We start from the raw sequence: 12,182 nt of genomic DNA on the forward strand, positions 1-12,182 counted from the left end.
AGTTTCACAGCGCTGCGCTGAACCGCCTGCGCCACCGGGGGAGGCCCCAGGCCTCTATTTTCCTTCAGGTCTCCTTAACCTCCTTCTGAAGAACCCAGAGCCTTCTCTCACTGGGCCCCTGGGAGACTGAGTTCAGGTAAGGTGGCACTCTGGCGCCCACCTTCCCTATGTGGGATGACTCCTCCTGGCTACCAAGTCCCTCCCCACCTTTTTGACAGTAGCTCTACATTTTAGAACTTTTCCATTTCCCCATACCAAAAAAAAAAATTAAAGTAAACCTGAACACTTTCCTATCCTCCACCCCATTGGAGCCCTGCTCATCTGTCAAGTTCATCCACATGAATGTGATAATGTGTGATAATGAAGAGGTGCTTCGGTCCAGCTCACACCTCTAAGCCAGCCTCACAGAGATGGTGCCTTTAAGCGAAGTCCAAATGTACTGCAGCTGTAAGCAAGAGATTCGGGGTTTCGGGGAATTCCGGTGTCCCTCAGTTATGCCAGTTAGGCAGTCACATAGATGTTTCGCCCTGGAAGCTACGGGTCCACTCTGCAACAGCTGAGCTGGATTCAGAAAGCAGCCACAGCCCTCAAGCATCTGTTTTTACCAGAAGTGAGTAAAGTCACTAGTCAAGGTCAAATTTGACATCTTCACACACAGTCACAAAACACAGATTCCTTTGTCTTTGTGTAATGGTGTACGTATTGCAAATCTTCTTAGAAAGGAAGAAATGGGTCCGGATTATGTGATCGTGGTAAAAGGCCCACAATAGGAGATTTAAATGCATTCAATTCAGCCAGGGAATCAAGATACAGATGAATTTCGTTATCTTCGGGATAGGAAAAGATATCTATCAATACTGCCTAACCTTCTTTTAGGATGACTGCATCTGATTCCTTTAAATAAAATCAATAAGAAAATACTATTCTAATAACCCTCCCTTGTTTCAAAGAGATGAGAAAACTTGACTCTGTTTCCTATATGATCCACTTGTTATATAAGGAAGGGACAGAGACTGGAAACTCTTTAATCATTCACGTCTCACTAAGGAAAGTTCGCTTACACTTACACGTGTATGAGGGTTTGTCTGATGTGCAAACAATAATGGAATGTTTTTCTCATTCTAGTCCATTCGGCCCCATCAGTCACCTGAGAAAACCTTGGCTCTTGAGCATTTCTCTCCAAACTGGCTGGATCAAATGTTCCATAGGTCAAAAAGGTAATTGCATTGGCTTAAAAGGCCTACTTTTCCAATTTCTGCTGACTAGAAATAAGCAAAAATTCTGTTTATGTCAACAAAACATGCAATTAAGCAAAAATGGGTGATGATGTCAATGTGGACATCAAAATCAAGATATGCCTTCGGAAATGGTTCCCACTTGACCACTAAGCCTTCCCAAGCCTGAGCGCTGGCTACAGACGTCAATACTCCCCACTGTGTCGGCTCCGCTCTCCCCTTTAATGTGATCACGTGGTACTAAGTGCTCTTTAGTACTATTTGACATGCCATTTCCTTCCAACTCAAATCATGCCAGAGTATCCATACCAGGTCTGGTTCGGTTTGACTTCACTGAACACCTACTATCCTGCCAGGCATTGGGTGCTCAGCCTTTCTTCTCCCTTCTAACCTCACACTCTCACATAGGACTTGATAGAACTTCTCCCTTCAAACTTTATCCCCACAACAACCCCACAGCATTTCATTCTAGAGCTGAGGAAATGGAATAGATTCAAAGGGGTAAGTAACTTGTCCAAGACCAGCCAGCCACTAAAAAGCAGAACCAAAGTTCAAATTCACATCTACAGACTCCAAAGCCTCGACATTAGGCCTCTATCTTCCAGGAACACCCCAAATAATGCCCTCACCCAACTCACTGACTTGAGGGTGTCTGGACTCACTTCCATCTTGAAAGTGTTGGGAGTTACAGTCCCCCCCAATCAGGTCCTCTGCCTGGGGAAGACATTCATACCCACAAAAACACTCACCACACGAGCCCACTCCACAGCTCCATTAAGTCCTTTTTCAGTGGGGATGGGAGACAAATAAACACCAAAACAGATTCTCCCTGTAATGACAAATAGGCCATAGGGCCCTCCTGCCCCTCAGACCTTTCTCGGGGGGAGGGGTGAGCCCGTACACAAGGTAACTGGATGTGCTATAGGCTATTTGTGGGTTCCCTGACTCTCCTCATCTTCTCAGTGCATTGCCTGCATCTTTATTACTCAGGTTCTTCCTTTCCGCCAATTCATGGTTCCTCCCACGCTTTTGCCAACTGGAATAAAAGGGAAAGACAAACACCATCACCCGGGAGATTTTCAGAGCTCCGGTTCGGACGCCAGAGGAAGCTACAGACTGAGCTGAAGTTTGAGGATAATCTGTGTTTCAAATATCCATAACCATGCTCCCCAAGCTGGATAACTGGGCACCTCTACACCTGCTTTAAACTTCTTAGGTGTGCGTTATTCAGAGTAAGGAGTAAATGACTACTCTGGGCATGCAGCGGACGGTCTATGTTCATTTACGAAGAATGCTGTCCAAGACTTTGTCCCGCTCATTGTCTATTAACGATCCCCACATACATCTGTGCTGCTGGTGTCCTCGTCTTTGTTTCTGGTTTTCTAACAAGCGCAAAATCCCATTCTGAATATTTCAGCTCTACAGCTGACACCAATACCAGCCATTGTGAGATCTGCTTTCTCATGTAAGACAAAACTAGATGTTCGAGACCAGAATTGGGAATGGACAGAACTGCAGCCACGCGTCGCACTGTCACAGATGGGCCTGGGCAGACTTGGGCTATTTTTGGCAAGTCTGGAGGAGCAAAGGTTTAAGGCTGGAAGAGATTCGGGCAGAGCCCGTCCTGTGTGGACCACACAGCTAGTTTGTGACCTCGGTGGAAGCAATTCCATTACCTTTTGCTTTCGAGGGCCTCACCCTCTCTGAGGAGGCTCTCTGCAGCTTCACCTTTGGTGACCCCCAGAATTTTCTGGCAGCTGCTGGAACCAGGGATCATCTTTTCAGAAATCTGCTTGGCATCATTCCGTGACTTATCTTTCAGGCCTCATCACAATTATTCATGCTTTGGCAGTATCCTAGCTACAGTCACAGCACTGTTCTTGGGCTGCTACTGAGAGTTATTCTGGCCCAGCGGATGGATAAGGAAGATGCCTGTGGCCTCTGGACCTTGGTTTCAGGAAGCATGCTCCCAAGAGGGCAGGCCCGTCCAGGCATCTGTTCAGAAAGCCACTCTTAACCTCTAGCCCTGGCAAATAAGCAAATAGGTAGGAATAACAGGTCCCGATAACTGGTGCCCAAATCACAGACAATCTGGCTTTGGAATGCATTTCACGGCACATACTCAGCTCCTCACCTGGACACACATTCACACAAACTGCAGTGCTAACCCCCACCAGCTACTTCTGGGTTACACAAAGACCCAATCCTTTATCTTTCCATCATGTGTGGCAAATACTTTCTGATTTTACTTTTTTTTTTCTCTTTAACATCCTGCTTCTATTCTGTGGTCTGTGCTTCCTGCTTTGTATATTTTAGGCTACTTTAGACATGACCTCACATCCTGGCCAGTTGCACACTAGCAGCTAATTGCAAGAGCTTTGCTAATGGTCCATACATCTATGCATGAGGGGAATGGGTTACAAGCAGAATCCAAAAGGCAATATGCTAGCATGTCTATGAACTGGGGCTCTGGAAGCAGAGACACTTGAGTTTCAAGGTCAGAATTTCTCTGAGGCCTGGGGTAACTTACCCTCTCTGAGCCTCAATTTCCTCTTCTGAATGGGGCCCATATGAGTTCCTCCTTCACAGGGTCACTGCTAAGATGATTAATATTGAATACTGTACATAAATGACTTAGCACATTGCAAACTACCATTATTATTTAGCCTTCCAAAGTATGAGATGGTGTCTAGAGTTTACATATTCCTGAGATCCTATTAACTATTCTGTTCTACCTCTACCTTCCCAGTATTTCTTGATGAGCAGAATGTACATAATTAAGCTTTTCTTCCTCTGTTGTCTCATGTAGGTATTTACATTTTTTCAATTTATACCCTGAACTTTTCCAAGATTAAGAATCTTACTTTTCAGCATTATTTCAGGGAGCACTTAACCTTAGAGCAAAACCTCTATAAGCTGGTAGACCTTTAGGAAAAAAAAAAGAAAGTCCACCCTCCTCATCACACTTTTGTTTCCATGGGCTTGCAACACCTCACTTAGTTTCAACATTGCTTTCTTGTTTATGGCTCTTTTGCTCACAGTAACAAATCTGAACCCACTGGGAAAAAATACACAGTTAAGGGATCAAGAAGATGTGGTACATATACACCATGGAATATTACTCAGCATTCAAAAAAGATAAAAACATGCAATTTGCAGCAACATGGATGGCGCTGGAAGGGATCATGCTCAGCGAAATAAGCCAGAAAGAAAAAGAAAAATACCAGATGGTCTCACTCCTAGCAGGAATCTAGAAAACTTAAATAAGGGACCAGGAAAATGAACAACTATAAGAAAGTAAAAATCAAAATCAACAAAAAACTATGAACCAGAGACACTCTATGGGGGGTGGGGAGCAGGGAGGGGAGGGATTGGGGTCAAAATAAGGGGATTGCAATTGTATGGGGAATATAAAAATAAAATTTATTTTAAAAAAAATAAACATTAAAAAAAAAAAAAAGAAAGAAATATACAGTCAAGAAGCACCACGTTTCCCTCTCCAGAGAGTTACAAAATCCATGCCTTCCTTGTCTGCCAGGACATGGATCCACATTCTAGTTATTTCACATCACAGTACCTTCCAACATCTTTGGGGTGCCCGACTACCTCATCAGCACACCAGTGTATCTGTAGATCATTTTCCCACTCTGCTCTATTCTTTTAAGCCCCCTGTGGTCACACACAACCTCAATACTTGTTTTCTCCGTCTCTGTTCTCACTGACCAATTAGGCCTTCAGGCTTTGCTCCTGTTACTCCGAACTGTTGGGACTGCCAAAAAGTAGTCTCCCCTTGCAGGTCTTGGGATTTTCACGTGGAACTTTCCAGACCACCTGTACCTTCATGTTTCACATGCTGCTCTACTACATCATTTCCGCCTCTGCGGGTACCAGCACCTTATGGACGGCGATCATCTGTTTAAACTGAAACCCTGTCATTTGTTGTGGCAGTTTTACATATGCACCTGTGTACTGTAGCCCTGTGCCATAAATATTAAATAATATCTCTTGGGGGGAGAAAATCATTCATGTTAACTGACAAGTTCTTATGAAAATATAAGTAGACCCAAGCACAAAATTGGGAACGGGCGAATTTTAAAATACAAGGAAAAGCATGGATTGCTCAACAGGTAGATGCAAAAGCAGACTATAATTTGCATTTTTACACCCTCTTACTTCACGAAATGAAACACCCAAGAAGAAAAGCACATTAAAAGAAACTTGGGCAAGGTGGCAAATTTCTTTAGAATCAAATTCTAACTCCTGCCAGCATCTCCTAAGCAGTTTTTTAGCTTACAAGAAGAAAGACTCCAAATAATGCCACATAAATGAAAAGAATTGTGGGCCATTGACACTGCTCAAAAAAAAAATTTTTAGCATTCTGTGAATTTCCTATTACATCAGTTTCATGATTCAGCATTTTCCATTTCATTTATTTACAGTAATATATGGCGAGATAACCCAAGGTTTCTGCAGGATCCTGGAACATCAGGTTGGCTGGACAGGAAGGGTGTCACCTGCTGTAAACTGACTGTTGTTTAGCAGAATTCAAAGCAGAAGAAAGTCATCAAAGAAACTGAGAAATACTCTCCCACTTTGTTCTGAGGGTCTAAATTACTCTGGCATTTTAAATGACTTGGTTTTTGAAAAATAGGTTACTGCCATTTAGTTGATGACTAAAACAGAAGCCAAGAAGTGTGCACACTGGAGGCTGGCGTGCCCAAAAGCCAAACGCACGAAATGACTGTTCAAGACGTAGCGAAAGTCACCACTCTGGCGGTAGGCGTGTTACCAAGAACTAGATTTCTTCCTGGCAGCCGCAACTTGGCTGGAGTGACCACGCAAGAGTTGAGGAGCGCTGGAAACGCGAGGCTGGGCGCCGGGGACGCTGGCAGACCACGGTCCGGGCCACGAGAACCGGGTGGAAACTCAAAGCAGGGCAGAGGCAGGGAGCACCCCCGCGGGGAGAGAGGCGAAGTTGGGCACGGGAAGGAAACAAGCCGCAAGAAGATTCCGAGGGAAGCCCAGGACCGGGAGGGAGGGAGCCCGAGAGCCGTGCGCCGCGGGGTGGGGAGGGACGCGCGGCAGTGAGGTCCCCAGGTGGAGCCGGGGGGGCCCGAAGCGGGCCTGGGGGGCACCGGACCCGGGTCCGGAGCGAGTCTGGGAGCGAGAGGAAGGGACCCCAGCGAGAGCGCAGCGCGGCAAGTCCGGTCCACGCGCCCCTCTCCGCGCCCCGGTAACCATCCCAGGTGCCGGGAGCGCCCGGGGCGCAGCGGCGAGGAAGAGCGAAAACTCACCGCGCCGCACCCGCCCCGCGCGGCGGGGGATCCAGGCCGCCCCCACCCGCGCCCCCGGGGCCCCGCGCGCCCGGGAGGACCCGGGCAGGATCCCGCGCTCACCAGGTAGCAGAGCAGGAGCAGCGCGCAGGCAGGGCGCCCGCCGAGGCCCAGAGGGGTGCCGCCGCTCGGGGGGGCCATGGCTGCGGCCCGGGGCCCGACCGCGGGCGGCGGGGGCTGTCGCTGCTGCTGCCGCGGCCACCCGAGCCCCGCGCCGCGCCGCTGCATGGCGAGACCGCCGGATCCGGGCCGGAACAGGTCACCTGGTGCAGGGACCGGCCCCCGCCCGAGGCGCCACCTTCGCGCCCGCCCCCGGCCGGGCCGGCCGCCGCGCGCGGGGCCACCTGCCGCCGCCGCCCGACCCGCCGCGCCGCCACTGCCGCGCGCGCCGCCCCCGCAGCCCCAGCCCGGCGCCGGCTCCTCCCCGCCTCCCAGCCCCGTCCCCTCCCGCCCCTGCGCGCTGCCCAGCCCGCCTCCGGGCGGCTCCGCGCGGCCCCGGGCTGCCGCCCCTGGGGGCGACCGGCGCCCGCGCGGGTTCCCAGCGGCCCAGGTCCCGCCCCCGGCCGCCGCCCCCCGCCCGGCCGGCTCCCCGCGCGCCCCCGGCCCGGCCTTCCGTGCGCGCCCCTCCCCGCGCCCCGCTTCGTCCACTCTCACCTCTCGCTCACCCCCTCTTTTTCCCCACTTTGTCCCTGCCCTGGCTCCCCCTCCTCGTCTCGTGCCACCCGCCCCCCGCAGCCGGCGCCCCCACCCGCTCCGTGCGCCGGCCGCGCAGCCCAGTTCCCGCCCGGGCAATGGGTTTTTGTTCGGCTGCTGTTTGGCGAGGGCGCCATTCCCGCCGGACGCGCGGCGAGGGTGCCCCCTGGAGAGGCGCCGCGCGGCGGCCCAGCTTCCTGCTCCTCCGCGTGGATTTTGACCCCGGCCAACCTCCACCTGTCCACCTGCTGGGGTGGAGCGGCCTCTCCGCCCGCACATTTCGGCCCGGGTTGCGCCCCGCCCTGCGGACTGGCTCGCCGCACGTTCTGGATGTTTCCCCAGGGTTTTGTGCCTTGGCGCGGCTGCCTCTGTGCTCTTTGTTTTAATTATCCGGAATGTAGGCGCCCAAAGCGGGCTTGTGTTTGATTTTTCGCGTCCTGATGCCCTGACTCCCACTCTGGACGCAAATGAAAATGAATTAAATAGACCAACACAAGGGCACTCAAGCCCCCAAAGAAAGGGGCAAGGCTGTGGGACTGCACGCAGCTTTAAAAAAATAAATAAATCTGGGCACATCTTTGGCTTTGGGGACACAGATTGGGCTTGGCTGCTTCCAGACCTGGGGTCTGCTGCCAGGCGGGCAGGACCTCCACCTTCCCCCTGGCCAGGACTTTGGGGAGGGCATGGCTTTGTGTAGTGGCTGGACAGCTGCCCAGGACCCCAGCTGCTCCTCTCAAACAGTTAATCCACCCCTCAAAGTTCACACAAGCATCCCTTTGGCACTGGTGGGGTTGTGGAACTGATAATAATAGATTGGGCATCTGGGAGGACGCAGTCCTCTCGCTGTGGATGTGCCACACTGGTAGGGCAAGTCATGGCAGCTGTCAGAGCGGGTGGTGGTGAAGATGGGATGCCCAGGCTTGGCAGAGACCTGCTTTGGGAACCCCTGTGTCGGGATCTGCCCTCAGTCATCTCCGAGCCCGCCATGCTCAGCAGCTCAGCTGAGTCATCCTGTCCTGTTTTTAGGTCACCTGAGGGCTGTGGTACTGGGCGAGGCTCTTGGCCCTTGAGTGACTTGCTGCAAGGTAGTGCCTCCTATTAGTGGTTCTCCAACTTATGCCTGCATCCGGGTCAGCAGGACACATCTCTGGACAATCCCCCCAGAATTACAGACTCAGCATGTCCTGTGTGAGGCTTGGGAAGCTAGCTGCCTTTTAAACAAGCTGTCTAGTGCTGCTGCTCATCCACAGACCCCAATTCCAGAGCCGTCCGCTATTAGGAAAGGGCCACTTCTGCTCCTCTGTCATCCAGCATCTGTCACATTAAAGGATTTGAGGGTGTCTTTGTTTGACATATGTCCCCACTACCCCTGTCCCACTTCCACAGACCCAAAGCACTTAAAACTTTCCTGTCTGATGTGGAAAAACCATTTATTCTATCACGTGTCCAAGAGGATGAAAGATCTGGTGGCTTTGTCCCAGATCTTGTCCATATTTTTTCTGTTAGGTCAAAGTATAGACGATACTTTTTAATGTATGTGGAAAGAAAATTGCTGGCCAGTTCTGGAAGATGGGATTCCACATTACTTCTGGGGTCTCCACTTGTCTCCCTGGGCCTTTCTCTGGAGTTTCTCTCTTCCTTCATTGTACACAGATGCAGTGGGTCTTCGGGGAACTAAATGGTTCCCTCATGTTGTTTGTAATAATCAGGATTCATGGACTCAAAAGAGTTTTCAAAGCCCTGTGAGCTTTAAGTGTTTGAATTTACCTCACCATTGTTAAGGTGGAGGCGCTCCTGTGGAAACTGCACTATTTTTAACCCCCAAATCCAATGTCTTACTTAGTAATTGTCTGCTGCGGTCCTACTGTGTGTCAGGCACCACCAAGGCCCTAGAATGCAGACCATTTTCATGAGAACCAGCAGGGCTGCAGGTAATGGACCAAAACACAAGTTGTTCCTCAAAAAGAAACATTCGAGTTGCTCATTATTGCAAGGCCTGGGAGGAAGGATTGACCCATTCTGTCTAGAAAGAGGCCAACATTTCCCTCCTCAGTGAAATGTGATACTTTGTTTTTCTTTTAAAGATTTATTTATTTATTTATTTATACAAGAACCAGGGTGCAGGCCAGATGCGAGGGAGGGTGAGAGGATTCGCCAGAGACAGAGCAGGGAGCAGAACAGGCACATTTATGAAATACACTGCTGAGGGGAGCAGCAGGCAAGACAGGAGAGGTCTGCTGCGCCATGTGGGACCCTCGCCGGCTGGTGGGGATCGAACCCGCTCTGCAGAGACTGAGGACAGCTTCACAGTGCGGCATTCAACCACCCGCGCCACCAGGGAGGCCCAGAAATGTGATCCAGAAGATAGAACCTGTTGTGGCCCTGACCTTCTCTGTAGCCATTTGTGGAGTAATTCCAAGAGTGGGGACTATTTCAAGACCAGCCCCTTGATTTCGAAACATCACTCTTTGCCATTGCCCTGTGATTGGTTTGAACTGATTGATTGGCTTGAATTAGGCTTCAGTACTCCACTACAATGTGAAGGCTCCTGGAGAGAGTGTCACTCTTAACCATCAGAGTGAATCAGTTTTCCATTGCCCCTCTAACAAGGCAGGGGGGTGGGGGGTGGGGGTGGGGAGGGGCGCGGACCACTCACTTCAACAAGAAGGACAACGGCAAGGTCTGGTGAAGGAGGTGGGCTCACCCATGGGAGCAGCACCCAGAGGCCTGGAAGGGGCTGGAGAGAGAAGGTAGCATCTGAACCAAATGTGCTTGTCTTGGTGGGCCGGGCATGACCCGAAATGATTGAAAATCAGTTAAATCTCAGTTTGCTGCTGTGTACTCGCCAGCTAAAAATACTGAAAAGAAACAAAAGTAACCCCCATATGCCATCTTCTAGCAACATTATCTCATTTAAAAGACAGGATTTCACCAGCAAAAACAAACAAACAAACAAAAACACAAAACAAAAACTAGGAAGGACTTAACATCATCAGTCTTTAACTGATTATTGGGAGTGAAAAACTCCCAACTTGATCCCCTTTTTCTGCAGACCTGCAGAAACTTCCCTTCAGCATGGTGCTCTCTACCTAGCACCTGAAACCATATTTCGAAGCACTAAGGATGCAGCAGGAAGAGCGATCTATCCCTCTGGTTATAAGGGGAATGGACACTGTAGGAGTGAAGAACGGTCCTTCTGCACCCACCCCTCTAAACCCTTGGGGTCCAGATAGATGCTCCCAGCCCTAGGGAACCTTCCTCATGACCTTGGGTCAAAAAGCAATTGGCCATTCTCTCTGCCTTCTCCTAACAAGGCCTGTAGCCCCACGTGGCGATTGGCTGAGGCCGCTTTACATGGTAGACCAGTTCTCCTTAAATAGGCTGGAGCTTCTTGAAAGCAGGAGCTGTTTCTCCATCAGCTCTGTGTGTGCCGTCATGCCTCCTTATAGAGAAAGTGCATAGACATTCACTAAGTAAGAGAAAACATTTGGGGCCTCCCCTGGTGGCGCAGTGGTTGAGCGCTGGGTTGCAAAGCTGCCCGCAGCCTCTGCAGCACCGGTTCGATCCCCGGCCACCGGCGAGGGTCCCACATGGCGTGCAGACTTCTCCTGCTGCGTCCACTGCTCCCCTCAGCAGTGTATTTCATCAGTCTGCCTGTTCTGCTCCCTGCTCTGGCTCTGGTGAATTCTCTCACCCTCCCGCGCTTCTGACTGTACCCAGTGCTTGTATAAATAAATAAATAATTCTTTTAAAAAAAAAAAAGAGAAAACATTTGCCTTGGGCCTCCCAGGTGGTGCAGCGGTTGAGCGCTGGGCTGCCTCTGCAGCGCCGGTTCAATCCCCGGCCACAGGCGAGGGTCCCACATGGCGCGCAGACCTCTCCTGCCGCCCGCTGCTCCCCTCAGCAGTGTCTTTGCTCCATCTGCCTGTTCTGCTCCCCGCTCTGGCTCTGGTGAATTCTCTCACCCTCCCGTGCTTCTGACTGTACCCAGTGCTTGTATAAATAAATAAATAAATCTTTTTAAAAAAATTTTGTCTTTCCAGCCTCTATTTCCTGTCTTTCTTCCTTCTTATCTTCCTGCCTTCTTTTCCTTTTTTATCCCCTGTGATCATCTCCATCTTGTCCATCAGAGCACAGCTTTCCCCACCGTCAGGTCCTCTGGAATTTCAGAATCTTTCTCCCCTCTTCTCCTTCTTCCTTTCCTTTTGCAATTTCAGATAATCAGAATAAAGATGCATGAACCATGACATTCGCCTTTCATCTCAAAATAAAGGAGAAGAAAATAAAAATAGCAGAGAAGATCACTGTCAGACCACACCATCCCCATCTCGGTGACGGGGAAACCATGCTCTTTTTTCCTGCCAAGAAACTGCTCAGAACTTCCATTTTTCTCATGACCCCAGGGCTTTATCTTCTGTGAATCCATTTCCTATCTCTGTTCTTCCTGCTCTGTGTTCTCTGTTGTTACCAATTACTTCCCTCCTCATCTCCCTGTCCCTGGACTCCCATCTTTTGAGCCTCAAGTCTCTGATTCTGCAGACTTTCCTCCTCTGGGTCACAGAACCCTCGCTTGGAGAAGTTGTAATGAAGAGGAGATGGAAGTGGGGTGTGAGCCGAGAGTTTTCCCGTGTATTTCTATGGAAATGCTGAAGGTCTGAGAATCGCTGGGTCTGTAGCCCTGGCATGCTCAAAATGAGCTCTATTTCTGGGCCTGTCAAATGAAATGTTGTTGCTCCTAGTTATTTTTGGCTCTTTGCCCTTCTGAATAGGTGCATATTCAGCTCAATTCTTCCCCCACCCTGAGCTGGGAAAACAAAACGGCAGGCAGCTTCCCTTAGCCAACCCTCCTCCTGTGTCAAGAGCACTTGCCCCCTTAAGCAGCAGCCATGATAAGCTCTCTAGACTGAGCAGGGTTATTGGT

The 12,182-nt window shown here is 50.3% G+C and overlaps 1 protein-coding gene across 2 annotated transcripts in view; it reads right to left on the minus strand.

Annotated features, from left to right (window-relative positions):
• SEL1L3 (SEL1L family member 3) overlaps positions 1 to 6,796 on the minus strand; it is a 97,328-nt gene extending 90,532 nt beyond the window's left edge. For both annotated transcript variants that reach the window (XM_037529531.2, XM_037529530.1), the window contains exon 1: positions 6,632 to 6,796. In XM_037529531.2, the coding sequence (XP_037385428.1) occupies positions 6,632 to 6,796 (165 nt within the window). The remainder of the gene's footprint in view (positions 1 to 6,631) is intronic.
• Between the last annotated feature and the right edge of the window lie 5,386 nt (positions 6,797 to 12,182).

Source organism: Talpa occidentalis, unplaced genomic scaffold, assembly GCF_014898055.3.
Source record: "Talpa occidentalis isolate TD23 unplaced genomic scaffold, MPIMG_talOcc4v2.1 talOcc4.6, whole genome shotgun sequence".
Lineage (NCBI taxonomy): Eukaryota > Metazoa > Chordata > Mammalia > Eulipotyphla > Talpidae > Talpa > Talpa occidentalis.